A 22,826-nucleotide genomic window follows, 5' to 3' on the forward strand; every position below is an offset into this window, starting at 1 on the left:
AATTCCTTGCATGGAGCGAGCGACCAAGGTGAGTGGATCGTGCCGATGGGATGCGTGGCTGGAGGGAGTCCAGTGCCTAGCGTGCGGGGGAGCTCACCCCTGAAAAAAAAAGATTGGTGGGAGTTAAAATGAATAAGGTCGATTGCGAAAAAGTTCCTCAGGCGGGTCTCCAAATGGAGGATGCCCGCCCGCTCTGCGGCTGCCCTTCGTATCCAGGGGTGGGCAACAACCGCCTCGCAGGCCGGCATGGTGCCGGTCTTAGTGAACACGACTCTGGCGCAACTCCGATGGATGGATGCAAACTGGAACGAGGATTTTGTTGATTTGGAGGCGAAGGACTGCGGCCTGTTGTCGCACTCCAACGTCTACGACCTTGAAATGAACGCCGGAATTTGCCCAGATTACAATCTAGGTATCTTAAGACTGAGGGGTGGTGGTTCGCTGTCGCGGGACTCCAAGGGGCGATTCAGTCGTGGAGCATCGGGCACCAAAAGACTCAAGGCGGGGACCAAAAGGGTCCATCCTAACGACGGGGACCGGGAAATTGAAAACGAGCCGCCAAAAATTAATTCGGCTCGCAGGGGGAGAAAGGCTGGTGGTGCGGGATCAGCGGCTCCCTGCCTAAAACTGAAGATGTCTGCTCGAGGAGGAAGAAAGGCCGTTGGGGCCTACGCTAGGCTGTCGGCGGGCCGCAACAAGCTGCGTAATAGCGTGGGTCAAGATTCCTAGGAGGAAGATGAGTCTATGGATGATGACGACCGCTGGAGTAAGGGTCGGACGTCCTCGGAGGACACTAAGCCAATCCCCGATATCAGGGAGAGCAGCTCTCATTGCGTTGATCGTGCTTCCATGGTCCCGGAAATCACTGAGGGGGAAATACTTGAGGAAGTCTGCACAGAAGCTAAAAACGTGCTAGAACAGGCCCGTAAGTCCGGGAATCTGAATCTGAATGAAGGGGGACGGCCGCCTAATAAAAAGCGAGCGTACTGGTGAACGGAGGAGGTCGCGGTCCTCCGTGTCGCCTGCAACAGTGCGCGCCGAGCGTACACCCGGTGCAGGCGGCGACGGAGACACACTGCGGAGGAAGAGGAGCTCCTGTGCATGGCCCTCAAAGAGGCCAAGGAGGCCCTCTCCACAGAGATAGCCAAAGCCAAAGAGTCGGCACACGAGGAGTTCCTGGCTACACTGGATCCATGCTATTTCTATGCTATGGCTATTTCCATGGGGGCGACCGTACAAAGTTTTCCGCACAAAGCTACGCCACGCTCCTGGTATGGACTCCCTGGAACCCGAACTCCTTAATAGAATAGTGACAGGCCTATTCCCACCGGCGCCGGGTTTCGTCCCGCCCCACATGGCGGGCCCCCTGGATGAGCCAATGGAGCCGGCTGCGGCGCGACCTGTTACGGATGGGGAAATAGGTCGCGCGATCTATCGACTGCGAGGCTGCAAAAAGGCTCCAGGCCCAGACGGCGTTCCCGGCCGTATCATGCCGGTGACGCTGACGCACCTCGGAGACCGTCTCAAAGACCCCTTTGACGACTGTCTTGGAACGGGGCGGTTTCCAAAGTGCTGGAAGCAGGGGAGACTTTGCCTTATCCGGAAGGACAGTCGTCCGGCAGACTCTCCTTCGGGATGGAGACCAATAGTGCTGCTGGATGAAACCGGGAAAATGCTTGAACGTATCATTGCTTCCCGGATCATCCAGCACCTGGACGAGACAGGGCCCAATGTGTCTGACCGCCAGTTCGGTTTCCGGGCTGGGCGGTCGACGATGGACGCTTTAGGCGCCTTACGGGCTTTCCATGAGTACGCGGAGGGGCGAAAGGAAGGAGTGGTGGCGGTGTCTCTCTACATCGCTAATGCGTTTGGCTCCCTCCCGTACTCGGTGATCGTTGAGGCACTCCGCTAACACGGAGTGCCTCACTATCTGAGGCGTGTGGTGGAGCACTACCTCACACAAAGGGTAGTGATCTACGAAGAACAAGGCGGGAGACGGCTTGAGCGAGCGATGACATGCGGAGTCCCCCAGGGATCTGTGTTAGGACCCCTCCTATGGAACATCGGGTTCGACTGGGCCATAAGAGGGGTCTTGCTCCCCCGGATGACAGTCATCTGCTATGCAGATGACACGATGGTGGCTGTCCGGGGGGCTGAACTGGAGGAAGCCCTGCGAAGAGCGGCAGTCGCGGCGGACCTAATGGTCACCCGCATAGGGTTACTGGGGCTAAAAGTGGCCCTCCAGAAGACGGACGCCATCATCTTCGGTGGCAGGGGTTGGCAGCCGCCCGCTGCAACCGTCATCCCTGTGGGCGGAGAATAGGTCCGTGTGAAGGCCCACATTAAGTATCTGGGCATACATCTGGACCGCAGGTAAAATTTCGGGGAGCACTTCCGCCAACTTGCTCCCCGAATTACGGCGGCAGCTTCAGGGAGGGCCGAATCTCGCGTGCCGCCGCTTATACGCGGGGGTGGCCCGGAGCATGGCCCTATATGGGGCGCCGATTTGGGCCGACAGGCTCAATGCAGAAAATAGGGCTCGACTCCGGGCCCCGCAAAGAGTGGTGGCCATTCGGGTGGTGCGGGGCTACCGCACGGTGGCGTGGGCGGCGGCATGCGCCTTAGCGGGCACAATGCCCTGGGAGCTGGACGCACAGGTGCTCGCAGAAGCGCACAGAGAGCGGGAAAGGCGCAGGGCCCTGAATGAGTTCCCCGCTCCCGAAGAGCTAAGAGAGGAGCGCCGCCAAGCGCAAATGAGGATGAGGGACCGATGGAAAAACGACCTGGAGGACTCCCTCTATGAAGTTCGCACTCCTCCCGTCGTTCGACCAATGGCTGGAGAGGGGGCATGGCAAGATCGGGTTTAGGCTGACGCAGGTAATGACCGGGCATGGATGCTTCGGTCATTACCTGCATAGAATCAGGAGGGAAGCCAGCACGGTCTGCCATGAGTGCGGTGACCCGGATGACACGCCTCTCTAAGCTAGGCCTTCAGAGTTTGGCCCTATGCGGAATTTGGCCTTCTGCTTTCAGAATCTACTTGTGAAAGTTGCAGGAAGCGTACCTTCAGTGTGCCTACATTGTTCTGTATTACATCACTTACCTCGTGGGTTGGAAGCCTTCGGTCTCGCTTGATGCATTAATGTGTTAAAAAACTAACCTGTCGCACTAGGCCTCCGCGCGTATGGGCGCTTCTCTCCCGAACACTACGGGCCTTCTAATCTGCCCTACGCAGAACTCGGCCATGGTTCGTACGTAATATGTACCTGTCGGAGGCTCCAGTCCTTCGGCCTTACGCGGAGCTTGGACTTCGACTTAAGCATTTAGACACTTGTACTATTACTCTGTGTTTTAGCTCTAATCTCTCGAAGCACGCCCTTCGGTCTCAAGTGTAAGGGAGCCTCTCCCAGTCTCTTCGGGTCTTCGGCCCTACGCGGAACTCGGTCTTCGTAATAGCTCTCCACACCACAATTTATGGTAACCATTGCGACTTTGTAATTTTTATCATATTTACTTTAAAAACTTCTAATTTATAATTTTAAAATTCTTAAAACAAAAATTTGTCTTCGTATCTCGGACTATAGATGTCCGACATGATATTGACCTGTCATGATTGTTTGGTTGAGTTAATTGTAATGCTTGTTTCACAATAGCGTAAGATGGAGCATTTCATTATTTTCTATGAAAGTTAGAAAACATAAATCACCAAAATTACGAAAATTAACTACTTATACCATTTACTTTCCTTAACAACTGTACTTAGCCAAAAGTCGAAGTTAACAAAAAACAGTAAAAACATCATTGTACTTTATCCAAATAAATCTTAATAATAATTTTAAAACAGACATCTCCGCGGGGGACAACTAGTAAATATGTACATACCGAGGTAAGTTGTTTTGCTTCCGGCATCGGCATAGGATAGGAAGCGAAAAGCGAGCTGCAACTGGGTTAATGCAGACTTTACTCGCAGCTGGAATAAAAACATTGATATTGGTTAGGTAAGTATATGGGGAGGTGACTCGACGAGTTTTGAGATGATCAAAATTTTAAAATGGAACGCACGTTTGCTGATGTTTTTATTACGAACTGTTTCCACGTTTTTAGAGTTCCTTGTCAGAAAAGTGACAAGCAACATTTGACATTTTGTTGCACACGATATCTACGACGGTTACGTGCTATTCGTATTTCCATTACCAATATCTCAAAAAACGTATGCTTTCGCGAAATGCTGAATATGCCGCCCTCTCCTACAACTAACACAAGTCACTTTTATAGTATGCCCTTTATATTATGACATGCTTATGCTCGAGGAAACAGTAATAGGATTTCGTTCGTCACCTTTGGGATGAAGAACCCTATACAAGATAACAACTATACACATAGAAAAGAACAAAGGCCATTAACCCTTTAGGTGTCAACCAAGTTGCCAGTAGGGCTATTTTTCGGTTTACTGATGTTTCGGCGAAAATTACTTGACAAACTTTCAGTTCCCAAACTATTTATCCCATATTTTTACTTGGGCGAAATTTAATTTCGCAAATTTTCATAATCCAACCTAACCTAACCCAACCTAGTACGTCATTTTCATTTCGCAAGTATGGGGTTGGGAAATGAAATGGTTGCGAAGTAAAAAAAATTGCTAAAATTTCATTTGGGAAATGAAACTGATGCCATAAGTTTGTTGGGAAGTGAAATTTGGCGAAAAATATTTTGTATTTTGGCTAAACGGCGGTATCCCCTATTTATCGTCAGTAGCAGAGATTGGTTTTATGCAACATTTTAAGTAATTGATTTTTTGCAATATTTCAATAATTATCATCATTTAAGTATATACAAGGTGTTCACGAGGAAACCGAAAGATTTTAACCACGCTTTTCTGAGGCCAAAAGAAGGAAAAAATTTACTGTGTAGGTGAAATTCGCATTAAAAAAAAAATGTTTTTTTTTCGATTTTTTAAATGTATTTGTACATAAAAAGTAAATATTATTGGTAAACTTATCACTTAAAACGGACTTTTACTTTTTTTCCCGTAAAACCTAGTTTTTACATAGTGTTACTTGTCACTTTCTGACATCTATCAATAAGGATACTTAGACTACGTCCCATAGTGGTGACAACATCGCTATCAAAAATGTGTTTTGCACTATGTAACAATAAAAACTTGTTTTTTTTTTATTGGTATTAATTCTGAAACTAGGCGAATTACAGAAAAGTTTATAGGACATTTTAGTCTTTAAATACGATCAGGAATACGCCGTTCAAATTATTCGGTTTCCTCATGTTACACCGTGTAGTTGTGTTACATATATAATAAACTAATTCTTTAAAACTTAATCTTGAGAAATTCGCTAATAGTAACTTAAAATTCTTCAATTTCTTAGTGATTAATATTAAGCGTGATATAAGAAACATTAGTGAATATAAATACAACAAGTGATTAGTTATTAACTATACATATTATACTTAATGTGTGTGTGAAATTTCGAGCACGTAGCTGTAGTACTTCAAAAGTTATAATTATAAGTAAGTGAAATTATGTCAAACCGCTGACTCTCGCCAATACATGCCCGTATTGAGCGGCGACTGAGTGTTCAAAGTCCCCGTAAGTAAAGGGTTAAAGATGTTAGAAGGTTTTTTTTCTGTATCCCGAGTGAGATATCTTAGATTAAATCATTATTTTTACTAAATATAGCAATGGATTGCAGATTTCCTTAAAATCTATAACCTAACGTGAGCGCTGCCATCGCCGCCGGATTCATTAAAACCGGATCATGTTCTGCCTACCTACAGCTAAAAAAAAATTGTGCAGTGTGGTTATTCCGCTGCTCGCAGCGCTTTCAAAGCACAGTTGAGTATTCGATCCAAATTAACCATTAAGTTTAGATCACAGTTATGCTGGCTTCTGTAAGGTGAACCCTCACGGACGGTCTCCATGATACGCGAAAATGGGCCTGATGAGAGTATAAATTGTTATGTTATTATGCTTCTCGTAAAAATTGGATTGGTCGTATGTCTGCAATCTGCATCAACATCAATTACTAGGTTTTACCCATAGAACATTAATATTTGTATGCATAACTCTAATAAGCGCACCTGTCTCCAAAACTTAATAATTATGTCTTGAACTGCAATATGTAGGTGTATGTATGTGTTAGTCGATAAGTTTCTAAACTGTGCATCGAGTTGCCCCGAGGCGTCGGAATATTCTTATTCCAAAGAATATCTGATCGATCCATAAGATTCGAATTGGTGCTTTATACTGGTATGTATTAGGTTTTGTATAATTTAGAATCAAGGGCACGAGTTTAAAATCTGATGCAGGATGCCGATTTTGATATATTATAACAATTTGTTAAAATTATCATCTTGTCGTGAAACGACTCACAGAGTGCATCTCTGGCTTGTACCAATAACTATGAGCGAGATGCGTAATGACACGACTCCCCAGTGCACTTCCAGTGAGTGATCGTCAAGGTCGTACCATAAAGGGTCATCCGTTAATTACATCACACGTTTAGGGGGGCGGGGGGGAGGGTTGGTCACGAAAATTGTACATGTTGTGACAATGGGGAGGAGGGAGTCACAAACTTTGTGACGTCACTTTAACTTAATTTTAGTGATTGTGTCACAAGGGAGCAAAATGACATATTTACGGCGAGGGCGTACAATTGAATCCTAAACGAAGCGAAGGATTCTATAATTAACATAGAATCCTGAGCGTAGTGAGGGATTCAAGTGTTAACGCCCAAGTTGAAAATAATTTTGCTACCATGTGACACATACTGCTTTTCACATCACCTATGAGGAAATTATATACATATATTAGGATTCAAAACATACAACAAGTTTGGCTGGTCAAAAGATTGGGCTATTGCTGAGAGGTCCGGACACCTGCCATAACCAATGTCTGTACACGTTATCGAGGCAGGCGGTGACTCGCCGCTGACTAGATGGGCCCCTGCCGTCGTCGTCGGCTGTTAGCAGCCACTGTGCCAACTCGCGTCTTATGCATCTTTCACTTCCACCCCTGGAGCATATAGCTCTAGCGACTCCTCTCTGGACAGCCAATGAAGGCAAGCCAGAGCTGAGAGTCCTGCGGGTCCCCTTGGGGTCCACTCCGACCGACAAAGACACGCCGGAGACGGAGACCCTGACCGACTCTCGGGAGCACTCGGGTCCGTGGGGTCGTTACTCCCCAACAGCTCGCCACAAGCTGCCCTGCGGGCTCACTTATATTTATTATTATAAAGTTATTGATTTAAACTAAGTATTTACAAATTTATACACAATACAGAACCGCATAATTATGCTTTGTGAAATATTTGTGCAAAACTTTTTAAATATAAACTTTTTAAATTGCATAGACAAGTATGGCTGCGTTTAAGGAGACCTAAAATGTCAAAATAAAAATTAAATTATTAAACTAATGTTTTTTTACGTTTCTTTGTAAATATTACGCTAATTAATGAATTTACTTAATTTAAATATGCTACTTACACTAATTACATTTATTGTTTACAATTACAACAAAATATTATTTAAGTTAGAAAAATTGTATGCACGTAATCGATTATAAATAAATTGTAATCGATTATATGCATACTAATTTATTATTATTATTTGTATCTCGTATAAACTCACGGGTATATACATCCCGGTCATTTGATAGGCGTGCGTGGGGATACAAATCCAACACGTAGAGGCCCTTTGGAGAAGTTTGCTGTTATGTAATACAACTGCTAGAACCCATTCACGGGTACAAATAGATACCCGTAAATCGGTCCCAACAGGCGTAGGGGCTATTATAAATACAGTGGAAAAGAGTGCCGGTTATGGTATTGAAGTTTGGCTGGTAAAAAGATTGGGCTATTGCTGAGAGGTCCGGAGTTCCGGACACCTGCCATAACAATGTCTGTACACGTTATCGAGGCAGGTGGTGACTTGCCGCCGACTAGATGGGCCCCTGAAACTGCCGTCGTGAAGACGACCAGGAGCAACACCGGTGTGAGCGGCTCAGGGGTGTCGAGAGGTGTGTGCCGCTTTCTACCCAGTGGCTGTTACCAGCCACTGTGCCAACTCGCGTCTTATGCATCTTTCACTTCCACCCCTGGAGCATATAGCTCTAGCGACTCCTCTCTGGACGGCCAATGAAGGCAAGCCAGAGCTGAGAGTCCTGCAGGTCCCCTTGGGGTCCACTCCGACCGATGAAGACACGCCGGAGACGGAGACCCTGACCGACTCTCGGGAGCACTCGGGTCCGTGGGGTCGTTACTCCCCAACAGCTCGCCACAAGCTGCCCTGCGGGCTTATTATTATTATTATTATTTGTAATGCAGGCAGGCAGTTTAAACAACTGATAATGCCTGTATCCAGAGTCATAAACCAAGTTCTCAGTGTTGAGTAGAATTTGCTTTGTGCTTATCTAATTTATTCTTAAACTCATTGACACTTTGGGCCGCTACTACATCCCCTGGGAGTTTGTTCCAAGCGTTGACCACTCTGTTGCTAGCATATGTCTTTGTGTCAATATTTCATACTGGCAACAAAATGTCCTTGAACAGAAAACTGCCACTTTGATCCCTCCTAGCAGGGAAGAAAAGTTCCCTTTTCGAATAGGTGATGTGAAAAAATTATTTTATTCGCTGTATACACTTAAATAAGTATTTGGAACAATGATCGTTTTTTAAACATTTAATTTTCTTTCCTAATCTGTTTTGGGTTATAAAATCACTAATATTTCTCTTGTCAAAAATATTTTAATAAAATATTAATAATAATTTATAATTTATAATTAATTCGATTTGCCGATTTCGTTGAAAAATGTGACGTCACCAAGTGTGTCAAAAAACCTCGAAATTCGTGTGACGTAATTAATGGATGAACCCTAACAAGATCAAAAGCTCAAGAAATTGTTAAATTAGAATCGGCCGTCTTCACAAGTTTTCATTAGAAAATCGATCTACAAAAGAGCTGAGGGCGTGCGCTTGATATTGTATCTACTTTTTTTACAAACCCCGTAAAGGTCCATAGATCTCAAGAGCATTGGAATTGGGTCAAAGGAAGGACTCTTGCCGCCAATACGTACACCCTCGAGAACTCTGATCACATTACTCACAATCAGGAACACAACAGTACCTTTCCTTGGATATTATGATATTTCGTTGTCATAATAATATGCACTCGAACATTAGTAGGCACTTGGCCATTGGGTCGTATCTAGGTCGTATCAGCAGGGAGCTTAGGGTTTGGCTTTCGCAAGTCCCGATACCCAGCTTCGTGTTTATTTGGAAACAGACACTGGATATATTCATGTATTAGGTACTTAATGCTACACACAGCCTTAGAGATGTATTCTCATCTACATTATTTTTTAAATCCGCCCATAATGTAAGGAAACAAAATGGCGCTGATCGTAAAAGCAGCAATTACTAGGTATACGAGTATAATTATATTATGATAAGTTTTCACTTTTGGTATAAGCGTAATTAAATTGAAAATTGCGACAGTTTCAGTTAATTAACTTTACTTCAGTATTCCAACACCTAGTCGCGAAGCGAGTTCATGGCAGCAAATTTGTAAATACGTATAACATTTCCATTGTGTACAAATTACGTTCAGTTTTCTGGAAATACACGTAACGATATTATTAATATGTTTTTGACACAGAATTTCATTCTTTATTTATTTAGTGACTTCGAATTGGTAATACAAAACACTTGATTGTGGCTCAATTTTATTAATGTCGTATCCCCCCATGCTACAATACATAATTAAAGTCCCAAAGTGTGGTTACTCCACATTAAATACCTAAATGTCATACCTGTCACTCTTATTTTCTTTGACAAGTGACAATTACTACTGTCATTACTACAATTACTACATTTGTTCATAAATACTGTCAGGTGATTGATAACCAAAGAGGAAAGTGTTCATTTCAAGCTTTTGTATAACATACGACCGTTCATTAATGAAACCTTGCGCTCTCAGTTGATTGAAACACGTGTTCTATATAAATTAAGCTATATGGATTTGGTCTATGATCATCGTCTTGTGGCAAAAACAAAGCGACTCATTCAGCGGGTACAAAATGCTTGTGCTCGTTTTTTGCTTAACCATTTTACCAAGAGCCCCTGCCCATGTGACTCCATTTCTAAATAAGCACAGTATACTCAAAATGCTGCTTGCAAAATCGCAAGCTACATCTGGCATATCTCTTATAAGGCGTAATAAAACACAAATCCCCATCATATCTCTTCGAGAAGTTATCATGGATGTCCACTCGCAGGTCACTTGGGGCGCGTAATTGCAGTGTACAGTTGGTGACACCTGGACATGCTTCGGCAGCTTTTCGTGGGAGCTTTAGGTACATGGCAAGCCGCTGCTGGAACAACATTCCTCCACCCCTCAGGAACCTACAAAGTATGGTACGTTTTAAAGCTAAGCTTAAACTATATACACTACGACACCAGCGGCAACAGGAGACTTTAAGACATGATACTAGCTTCATTTAATGTAATTTATTATTCCAATAATTGTGGGTTTTTACTTGTTTTCTTACTTTTTTACTTGTGAGCAAACCAACAATATTGTAATATAGGTACCTGATTTTTCTGTCCTATCCTCATGTTCACTGAATGCGTCTGTATACTGTTTTGTTGTCATCTCTTTATCTTTATGCCTTGCAATTCTTACTCCGACATTGTGCGTTATATTTATATCTATGTAATTCATCTTCTTCATGTAACAAACTTGTAATAATGAAAAGCCAAGGTTTATTTTTATTTTAGTCTTATGTAGGAACTTTCACTTCGGCAAAGTAAACACATTTTTAGGGTTCCGTAGCCAAATGGCAAAAAACGGAACCCTTATAGATTCGTCATGTCTGTCTGTCCGTCCGTCCGTATGTCACAGCCACTTTTCTCTGAAACTATAAAAAGTATACTGTTGAAACTTGGTAAGTAGATGTATTCTGTGAACCGCATTAAGATTTTCACACAAAAATAGAAAAAAAAAACAATAAATTTTGGGGGTTCCCCATACTTGGAACTGAAACTCAAAAATAGGTTTGATGAGAGTATGGATAGGTCTTCAAAAATAATATTGAGGTTTCTAATATCTTTTTTTTTCTAAACTGAATAGTTTGCGCGAGAGACACTTCCAAAGTGGTAAAATGTGTGTCCTCCTAAAATAAGAGAATGATAAAACTGAAAAAAATATATGACGTACAAATGCAAACTTCCACCGAAAATTGGTTTGAACGAGATCTAGTAAGTAGTTTTTTTTTAATACGTCATAAATAGTAAACCGCAATTTACCTTTCACTCACGTTTCACATAAAAAATACCCTCGGTGCGCGAGTCCGACTCGCACTTGGCCGGTTTTTTTGGTAGTTGTAAACATCATCATCCTTTGTTTTATTGTTAGATTGTATTTTTTTATTTTTGTCATGTAACCACGTTGATTTTCTTTTGTTTTGTACCGATACTAGTATTATATACTATTTATAAGTAAATAATAAATTAATCAGCACATGTACGACATGCATGGTCTTTTATGTCATCGTGACATCTCACCGGCAGATTAGATGGCGCTGATCGCCGCTCATTCGCCGCCGCCAAGTCGCGTTCAGTTTTATAATAGGGCCGTGTCGTACGTCGTACAGCTGCGTTCGTTCGTGGCCCTCAAATGGTCTCGGTCCGGAAGATCAGCGCTGACTTTTGGGTAAGCATTATGCTGAGGCGGGGGATCATTTCGTGGTAAACTATTTATTTATTTTTATGTTTATATTTCTTTGTTGTTTATATACTTTTGTATATATTATAGTTTATCACGAATAAATGCGATGATTTCTTCATTTGAAATTCATTAAACTTCTTTGATAATCATTATGATAGGATAACCATGTGAAGCCTAATAAAAAGGATAAATTAAAACATTAAAAAAATTACTTTTAATTACTTTAAAAGTGAAGCGTGAGACTTAATTTGAGGGGCTTAGTTTAGGTAAGATGCGTGTACAACATTAATTTTGTATAACCAATGTGAAGTCACCCTGTCATTGGCTGAACGAGTAAAGCCGCGTTGCCTAATGGCAGTTTTAGAACGAAAAAGTAAAAAAATAAAAAGTAAGAGGCAATCCCGCTGATTATAATACTTTAATTAACAAATTATTTTATAACTTCTGCAGATTCCTTGAATAATAAGTGTTTTTTTATAAATATTGCAAGTTAATGTTTTTGGCTATGGATTGTTATGACCAAACATGCAAACTTTGTATTGCAAAGTCTCCGATCGAAAGTAAGTTCTTAGGAAAAATCATTGAAATACTCGTACGTCTATTACTTTAATTTTAATTACTGTTTATGCAAATTTGCCTTGTCTTTTTGGATTCCTCGTATTCGACCTCGTACTCGCTTTGGCACTAAGCATAATTTTATCCCTTTGTTAACAATCTTCTATGCTAATCCTAACTAGCAAAAATGTCTTTGACACTGTCACATATAACAGCAAAAGCATTATAAAAGTTTTATAAGGGTTTTGGTTAAGAATGGACCCCTTAGAAAGGCAAGCGTACAGACGTTTTGGACTATAAGAACTTATATACTCATAAAGATATCCTAAAGATACATAAAATACCTCAATCGAATTTAAACTATCGTGAGACATATTAACTTAACTAACTTAGCGGTTTCACTCACGTGTTTTAACCGTTAAGTTAGTTAAGAAAACATACAAGACCTACTCGTAAAACACGTATTAAAAGGACATTGTCTTACAGATGCACTTTGTAAGACTAATTACTCTTAGAAAAAGATCTATTCTTTAAAGCGCATCTTACAAGGGCATTTGTTTTTTATAGTATCTTAGTTAAATTTAATACAGGTTAAGGGTTCTGCTCTTACTAAAGCATGTTAATGGCTGCAGTGCTGAAAAACAACATAATAATAAGTGTATTTGTTCTTGACTAAATTATATTAAAGAGTAGTAGCTTTTTGGAATATATCTGTAAGAACATTTGAACTCACAAAGGTCATAAGCTTGTTTAGTAAAGTATATAACCGACCGGTACTCGACATTAATAAAATAACCAGTAGAGGAAATAACAAGAGAAATGGGACAAGCTGGACCTAGCAATATATTTGGTGGTTCCGTACAAAATAAAAATAGTTCTAGTGATAGCAGTGATACTGATGTGAGTGATAGCGATGTCAGCGACCAGGAATCTGAACACGAACTATTTATGAATTTTGAAGATAAAGTTAAATAACATTACTGGCTAATTTGGTTAAACATGGTTCTTCTATTTTCTAAGGAACCCTATTGAAGAAGCAGGAGCGACTCCTAGTTACGGACGGTGGACTTAGATGGAGAAATAACGCAGGAGTTTCCAAATTTTAACTTTTAATGAGAAGAAACTACATGGTAGATAAATACTATAAATGTACGTATGCGTTGCTGGCTAGATGAAGAGTGGGGTGCGGGCCGCGCCCGCGCTTCTGTTGCTGTCGCTGTGTCAGTGTGTGTGTCTCATGCATGGCACACATACTCTAGGCGTTAACACCTATATAAAACGAAAAATGGCCACCTATTGTCATAGTCTAGTTTTTAGTGTGGGGGATAAACCTATCACTATTTAGCAGAGATCAACACAGTGAAACCAAGAAAGTGAATACTTGTAATTTATTCAGACTTTACATGAGGGCTGTTATTGACCGACTGACTTATCTAAAAGTAAACAAACAATTCTGGAACCGTTGCTATACAAATACAAATTTGACAGGGTTCCATCTACTGCCAGTACTATGGCTTCTTAAAATAGGCGCACATACAAATAAAACATTAACATAATATTTCAATACGCCCCTTTAATGTGCATATTCAAAATAAATTGGAACACAATAAAACATACAAACAAATCAAAGTGACATCAAAGAACAACTGTAAAAATAAATAAACAATTAACAAGCAATGCCTAAACAATATTTCAATATTTAGTAAGAGTGGAAATCTTTAAACGAGCTTATCAAGATTAATATAAGGGATATTTAGATTATTTAGTTCGATAGTGGACTTCTCTAAGAATGAATAAGCTGATAAATGTCCTGACGTAGAATACTGTGAGACTGAAAGCCTAAATCGCAAAAATGGCGAAACTTTGTATTATTTCACAACTTATTTTATTAATAAATATTATTTCCAAACACATCGCAGAAATGGCCCGAGATCGCAATGTTACTTATATTAACATTCATTCAAATAAATGTGCTCCGCATGTGGCTAAACATTACTAAATAAAACATAAAGCTTAATAACACAAAGTGGATAGGATACTTACATTTTTAAAGTACCTTACCACAACTTGCACAATAACAACTGCATTTCTTGACATTTTCGACGGCTTAATATACTCTTACACTGGTATCACAAACAGGCAAATAACAGGAATCCCTCTTAGTACGGCACTACTGAGGCTACACAAAAACCTTTTGCCCTTTACACTGTGCCAGTCTAAGATACTTGTAAGACTATTTGGTATGACAACAGCAATTGAAAGAGTACTGTAAGATTAAAATTGATCTTCATAAGAACGTAATAAGATAACAGTAAGAGCAATCGCTCTTATAAAATGCGGCCAAATCGACACTTACAGACGTTTGCAAGTGTTCACTAAGAGTATCGAAAATATGGTCTTAATTAGGATACTTCTAAGATCATATTTTGCTAGTGGGGATAGCTCCAGGTTAGCCTGTTGTGAAGGTAACTACGGAACTCTACACTGAGCATGGCCCGGACATGTTCTTGGCCGGTTTTTTATATCATAAAGCACTTTTTTATCAAACACGCGAAATCTGACCCTTAACAATATTCAGCAGGTCGAGTTTTGTGCTCAAAACGTAAAATTTACATAGATTTGCATATTTTTTTATAAAACCTCTTTTTTTAGGAGAATTGGCAAGGGGAAATTGGGGAACCTAAGAAATAATCTTGTGATTATATTGTATACTACAGTCTTAGGTAGGTATTTTATCATATCGCATGTCTACCTTAGTTAGCGACGCAATAATCTTATACATAATATATTTGGCAGTTGCAGGGTCTCACCAAATTCACTCGACCCTTACATTGCTAAAACCCAGTTTCAGGGCGGGTCTTAGGAGGCTAACGGTATTAACCCAGAAGAATTTGAAACCCTTAGTTACTCGATAAAGGTTATTACTTGAAGGGTACACGAAAAGAACATGTTTAGTCACTTTTTTTGGAAAATGAAATTTTCATTTCAAAATGTAGAGCTCTTAATGAACTATTAGTTATACCTTTTGCGACCACTGTATAATATATGTAACACAATATTTTTTTAGTTAAAAAAGACCTGGTCACGGGATTACCATACATTTTGACATGGTTCCAAATTTTAAAACCTCGATTACTCAAAATGTTACTAAAGTGACTAGACATGTTCTTTCCGTGTACCCTTCACTTGTTATACTTTGGAACTTTAATAAAAATAAATGAATAAAAATCGTTTATTTCAGACGTAAGTCCATCGGCGTTAGTATCATTGTTACTAAACTTAAAATTAGTGTTAATATTCTATAAAACTAAGTAATAAAATAAAGCTAAAAATAAAATAAAACAATATTAACTTAACCTATGAACCGTCACATAAGGACCTCGCGCATGCAGACAAAGCCAGTGTCTCATTAGGGAGCTGTCCCATGTTTCTGAAACAATACCCAGGACTCCATTAGGGCTGTCCCGTATCCTGTTCAGGGTTGAAGCACACCTCTTTCGTATGATGACATGGAATCCGTCTATTCCGGCATAGGCAAACATCCCCGAGGCGCTACAGAACCGAGGTAACCCCATTATAACCCTGTAAGCATTGTTATATTGCACGCGTAGAGCGTTGTAAGCCTTCTGCGTGTAGTTGACCCGTAGGCTCCAGGTGTAAAAAGATTGGCAATATGCTGTGAAGAGCGTCGCCTTGACTTGCTTCGTACACCGTGCAAACCTACGTGCCAACATGTTGCATCTGACTGACAACGCTCTACGCTCTCGTTCCATGTCCAAGTTATCACTCAGATCTTCCGAGACCCAGTGACCCAGATACTTAAATTTGACAACTTTATTTAGAGGAATCCCGCATAGTTTTAGGTGTAGTACGTCAGGATAAAATTTTGACCCAGCCTTAAACAATACTATTTTGCGCGATTTTGCGTTTTAAGGTTAAATTGAAAACGTAATAAATATAAGAGCCTCGGTAGAGAGTATCATTTCGTTCCATTTGGAGTTGAAACTCTAGGTCCATGGGGTCCCAGCGCGCATAAGTTGTTTGCAGAAATCGCGAAGCGTCTGTTTGACGTAACTGGTGACCGAAGAGCTGGCGGCTTTCTCGCACAACGTATCAGCATTGCGATACAGCGGGGAAAGGCCGCCAGCATCCTTGGTACAATGCCTCAAGGGCCTATTTTAGATTTAAGCTAGTTATTAATTTCGTTTACGTAGTACCACTGTATATATCTTGTATGTAAATATATTTTTTTAGGTTAAATGGTATGACGATGACATCTGTCACCGAACCAATGATGTAAAAAAATACAATATAAATGGGCTGTCATTTTTAGGGTTCCGTACCCAAAGGGTAAAAACGGGACCCTATTACTAAGACTCCTCTGTCCGTCTATCCGTCTGTCCGTCTGTTTGTATGTCACCAGGCTGTATCTCATCAACCGTGATAGCTAGACAGTTGAAATTTTCACAGATGATGTATTTCTGTTGCCGCTATAACAACAAATACTAAAAAGTACGGAACCCTCGGTGGGCGAGTCCGACTCGTACTTGTCCGGTTTTTCTTTTTCTGTTTATTTCACAGTCTGAAACAATGACCCAATTATTCATCTGAAAACCGAGTTTAAGCGTAGGGTTGTTAAGTGGCATATCTTCCTTATTTTTGCCCAGGGTCAATAATGGGACAGATCCTATGACCCTACCGGAAGCAATTGAAATTATTTTAACATGTTCCCCTCCCCACCTGGGTCTAGGATTTTAAATTATTTCATATAAAGCTTATGAAAAATGTTGACTACGCGACTACATTATCATTTGTGGCCGCGGTATTGTCGTATATGAACAGCTGGATGGCGACCCAGCTGTTCATATACGACAATACCACGTCCAACCTTCACATGCCTTCAACGAGCCGGTGATCAATGAACTCAAGCAAAGGTTTGAGATACTTCTTATATGTAGTGCGCATTGTTGCCAGAAGATGCGCCTCCCAACACAACGCAACGCACGCAAGGAAGCTCCCCACATCCCACCAACCGGCGACATACCGGTTGTGCAATTGTGCGTCTAATTAAAGCACCACAAACGCCCGATCACGAAAATCGGCCTAGACGACTTCTGCCCAATCCACGTGCCAGTCTGCCAGCAGATTCTGCCATCTTGAACATAGGTACGTCGCTTTGCTGCACGTCGAGGATTAGCAAGTAAGATCCTTTCTGATAACGGAGCATCGTTCGTTGGAGCTACCAGATAACTGTCCGCTGTTGCCGTTTGTACACATACCTACTCCACTTCACAAACAATAATGTTATAAATGCCGGTCATTCCAAATTGACCTTGACAAAACGTTTCTTTCAAATATAAAATAATATTTAAATTCTCTGAAACGAGTTTTATTAGGTTGTATAATGTGACTAAGTCGGCTGTTGCTAATCCATACTAAATAATACCTATACTAATATTCTAATTCAATGAGGGCTATCGGTTTTTTTGCTCACCAGTTGGCGCCTCTGTTGATGGTGGTCCAAAAGACTAAAGAACAGCTGTCAGTCATTGAAGTGACAAGTGACATTTGACATTTCGAAATATAGAAAAGACCACCATCTACACTAGCGCCCCTAGCGGCGAATTCATACGCGTTAGCCCTCATTCAATTATTTATTTCAAATAATTTTAATGCATATAGCGTTAGTAAGTACAACAAAACTTAAAATACTAATATATATACTAATGTACTAATCCATACTAATATTATAAATGCGAAAGTCTGTCTGTCTGTTTGTCTGTCTTTCTGTCTGTCTGTGTGTTGCCTCTTCACGCTTAAACCGCTGAATCGATTTAGATGAAATTTGGCATAGAGGTAGGTTGAGTCCCTGAGAAGGACATAGGATAGTTTTTATCCCGAAAATCATCCCTTAAGAAAGTAAAAAGCGGGGTGGAATTGAGATAATTAATGAAGTGCCTGCTAATTTGTGTGCATAATATGCTCAAATTTAGTTTGCTATGAGAATTTTTCCAGACTTACTTTAGCTGCTGTTTCTAAGTCCACACAGACGAAGTCGCGGGCAAAAGCTAGTAATATTATGAATGCGAAAGTGTGTCTGTCTTTCTGTCTGTCTGTGTGTTACCTCTTCACGCTTAAACCGCTGAACCGATTCAGTTGAAATTTTATATAGAGATAGTTTGAGCCCCGGGGTAGGTCATAGGATAGTTTTTTCCCGGAAATCATCCCTTAAGAGGGTGAAAGTCAGATCTAACTTCCACCCCGAAAGTGAGATAATTGATGCATCGCCTGACAATGATGTAACTATTATGCTCAAATTGAAACATTGCCTTTACATTTTATCAAGGTGTTAGAAGTTAGAATTGTTTCTCAAATAAGGATACAAGGAAGTTGGTATAGGGAATCAATAAAAACCAGATTTTTAGTATTGTATTTTTTGTAGTTTTCTCGAAACAGTAATGACTAATGATCAAACGTGGTTTAATACAAATATTTTTAACACGTCTCGGACCTTGTCACTGTCAAAAAACGACATACCTCACATACCTAATACCTACCCAGAGGCTTTTAAACTTACTATCTACTACTATTAATTGAACTAGTCTCAACGAATACATACCTAATTACTAAGTAAGTAGGATACCTACATGATTCTGCATCGTATTTTGTAACGCAACGTCTACCAAATATTAGTAGGAAATAAGAAAGTGTTAACAAATCGAATATTAATTCTTTCATATAGCCGTAGGCACTTATTACGTCATTCTCGAAGGATCGATAATACTTGCTAATGTTTTTATGTGTATTGTGTGTGGCGTACAAAGACTTACATTAAGGCTCTTTACAAAGCTATTGTGTGACGAAATGGGCAATTTATTCACTTACGCATTTCAATCATATTATCATATAGGTTAATGATTAACGCGACTTCAAAAACTAAACACTTTTTGATACTGTTACTGATCTTTTTTCTGAGGCAGGCAGTGTAAAATTAAACTATTTATTTTCTGATTAATTATATTCTTAGGACCACTTGCACCATCCCACTAACCCGGGGTTAACCTGTTAAACTGTTAACCCAGTATCAAATTGTACTGGTAACAATGGTAACTTCAGGTTTAACCCGTTAACCCCGGGTTAATGAACAGTGCAAGTGGCCCTTGGGGGTTTTCTAGTAGAAAGAAGCTAAGTTTTCTCACTAGCCTCATATTTACCTTTCTACTTACATAACGTACCTACTTAACACAAATTAATTCAGCTTCATGCAACCAAGCCTTCAGCCAGTCCGTAGCTAACCATAAAAACTTCCTACCAAATAGCCTCAGTTTAGTAGACCCATATTCGTCCAACAAGGGACTTTATCAACGGCTAGACACTAACTAAAATATTTTTCATTTCTCATGCTACTAAAGAGGGTCATTGTTGTTCTAAAAGGTGTGCCGAAAATTATACGTTTCGGCGCTAGAGCATTTAACGTTCCAAACACGTTTTTTTTTTTACGATAAGCAATTGAAATTTGGGTTTAAATTGATTTGTTTTTCTATTTTCAATCTGATATTTAACTCCCCATTCCATAAATAACGATACTTTTGCCTAAATTGTTAATTTAAGAGCCCATCAACGTGTTTACTTTTTAACCGCTCCCTGCTTAATAATAGGGATGATTTATTTATTGACACATGTAAAAATTCTATAACAAAATCTAGTAACATAGATAGAAAATGAGCAATTTATCACAATAATGTAGATATTAAAATAATATATGGAAATAATACAAAAATACAGGAATTGAAAGTTTCAAAGTTTAAGTAATTTTTCAACTTCCAAAAAGGAAAAAAGTAAGGGTACCATTCGTTTCCTTACATTTTATCCAAAAAAATATTGTACAGTAACTATATACATAAACGCAATATTTCACCGACAAAAACGCAATTTTCTTATTTTGTCCATACATTTAAAATGGGCTCTCAGAGAACTTGACGTCACGTTCACTTATCTTTTTGTTAGAAGCGTTTCGCGAGTGAAGCACGACTGTCGGGGTTTGACTATCATTTCTGACTTTTGTATTGCTTTAATGCAATGGGTCCCATATAGACATTTGATCCTAAAAATAACTCTGATCGATTGATACCATTAATAAAAATTTGTCATCTAGCCTATTGTGATTATTTAAATACGATAGATATTTTAAAAACCGGCCAAGTGCGAGCCGGACTCGCCCACCTAGGGTTCCGTACTTTTTAGTATTTGTTGTTATAGCGGCAACAGAAATACATCATCTTTGAAAATTTCAACTGCCTAGCTATCACGGTTCATGAGATACAGCCTGGTGACAGACAGACAGACGGACAGACGTACAGTGGAGTCTTAGTAATAGGGTCCCGTTTTTACCCTTTGGGTACGGAACCCTAAAAAGGGGGCCGCTACATACTGTATTTTGATTTACATCAAACTAGTTTTTATGTTGCTGGATTCGTCGATCTATGAACTCAAAATAAAAACTCCGTTTTAACTTCGGACGCATAGATTGACGAATCCAGCAATGTAAAAACTATTATAATGTATTCAATACAAAATACAGTAAGTAGCGGCCCCCTTTTTAAAATATATATCGTTAAATTTAAATAATCACTATTATATTTAGCAGTGGCGCTAGTGAGCACGTTGATGGGCTCTTAAAGTACCCTCAACGTTAACGTCAGTAAAGATGGATGGGGGGATTTCTATTGGTAAGGTTGGTCCTAGACAACCTACTTTTGCGTAAAGTTGACATTCGATGCTTCCGATTATGCAAACTACGTCACCAGATGTCACTAAATGTAAAATTGTCAGTTCTAATAAGACATTTCTAATGTTGTTACCTATCAACTGTTGTTTACTGTCAGACAAAAATAAATGTCTTAAACTGAGATATAAGCTTATTTTTTAGGGGTTCGTAGTCACCTAGAAACCCTTTCGCCATGTCCGGTCTGTCCGTCCACGGCTTTGCTTCGTTGTCGTTAGTGCACTAAGTGCTATATACCAGTACATTACCCACCGATACATTATCTACTCACAACACACCCGAGAGTGCCAAACACAATATGTCTCTAATTCCCGAGCATACATCTAAATACCTGCGCGCATACAAATAGATATATTATTTCTCCCAACCCTTCGGTTTGCGACATATTTACTACTCGTAAGTCTCCGATACGGGATGGATTTCGAATCCAACTGTTTCCTGTTTTGAATTACAACAAGTTTTTTAATCACCTGCAATATAGGTAATGTACGGGGTGAATATATATAGGTCATAAGGAACAACCTCGAAATCGCGAAAAAAAAATTGGCTGTCATACATTTTGGCTAGTCTGATTGATATTTTGACAAAAAAGTAATTGCTACCTCTGTGCAAATTGTATTTAAAATAGAAAACAATTATATTAGTACATAGTTTGACTCATAGGACTTGCATGATGGCGTTTGTCGCCGACATAAATCATTGGTTTCTTTTTAACTATTTATATTTAGTGTGCGAGACAGAAATGGTTTAAGTGTAGACAGACGGGATTACACTGGGTACCTTGGTAATTAGAATGAAACTAATATTTAATTTCATACATAAATCGACTTTCGGTATCTGTGAAATGGCCTAAGTAAGTAAATCAGTAATTAATTAAAGAGCTATATGGTAATGAATAAAGATTATAGCCTTGTTTGTGGATACAATTAATCTTGAAAAATATCGAAAACTCCGGGGTATGTCGATGTTTAATATATTATGTCTATCTGAATAGTTTTGTGAAACAGTACCTAAGAGTTACGGCTTGATTCTAATTTTATTATACGTCAAAAAGTAGTGGATACGATAAGTATCGGATCTAGATCTAAGTTTTGACGTATCTTAAAATTATAATCAGGCCGTAAGTCTTTTACGTTTGGTCCTACGCAAATTTTAGGGTTATCAAAATTATCAAATGCAATAAATACGTATGTTGTAAAAATATGAAATGCTACCTCCATGCTAACTTTCACTTACTTGCTAGCGAACAATAACGATGTGGTACTACAAACAGTTTTCAAAATTGAATGAAACCCTTCGACTTGAAAGGTCAAGCATTTGCATAAAATCTTTAACTACTATTATTGCGTTAGTCCCCCAGTAATTACGTCGTCGGTCCCAAAGGCTTGACGCTCTACATGGCTCCTAACACAAGTTTATATTATACCATAGTTCATATATATATATATATTGCTCCATGAATTAAAATAATTTTGACATGAGCAGCCATTTACAAAAGTGCCTATATTTTTAGTCATAAGGCACTTTTGTGCTATTCAATTAAAATTACTTATACACGTCGTTGTGAAAGAAAGTTAAATTAAACTGGCGAAGCAGCAGCAGTATGTTTTAACATGAGCAACTTCCCACAAATACACCTTAAATTGTTAATGATAATAGAGTTGAGTCTACTAATCGTCAGTTTTATCAGTTACTGATGAATAATAAATATATTGATCAAATCCTAGCACAAGTATAAGTACCTAAGTAT

At 39.8% G+C, this 22,826-nt stretch overlaps 2 protein-coding genes across 3 annotated transcripts in view; one reads left to right on the forward strand and one right to left on the reverse strand.

The window, feature by feature from the left end:
• The window catches only part of LOC134741654 (hemicentin-2-like), a 241,468-nt gene that overhangs the window by 215,020 nt on the left and 3,622 nt on the right, over window positions 1–22,826 (reverse strand). The window contains exon 2 of one of the 2 annotated variants that reach the window (XM_063674513.1): window positions 3,883–3,970. The exons of the other annotated variant lie outside the window; for it this stretch is intronic. The gene's annotated coding sequence lies outside the window, so the exon portion shown is untranslated. The remainder of the gene's footprint in view (window positions 1–3,882; window positions 3,971–22,826) is intronic. 2 annotated transcript variants of the gene reach the window in all.
• Window positions 2,484–2,867, forward strand: LOC134741771 (uncharacterized). The gene has a single exon (XM_063674666.1). It carries the CDS (start codon window positions 2,484–2,486, stop codon window positions 2,865–2,867), a length of 384 nt encoding a protein of 127 aa, XP_063530736.1.

The sequence above is a fragment of the Cydia strobilella genome, chromosome 5 (assembly GCF_947568885.1).
Source record: "Cydia strobilella chromosome 5, ilCydStro3.1, whole genome shotgun sequence".
Lineage (NCBI taxonomy): Eukaryota > Metazoa > Arthropoda > Insecta > Lepidoptera > Tortricidae > Cydia > Cydia strobilella.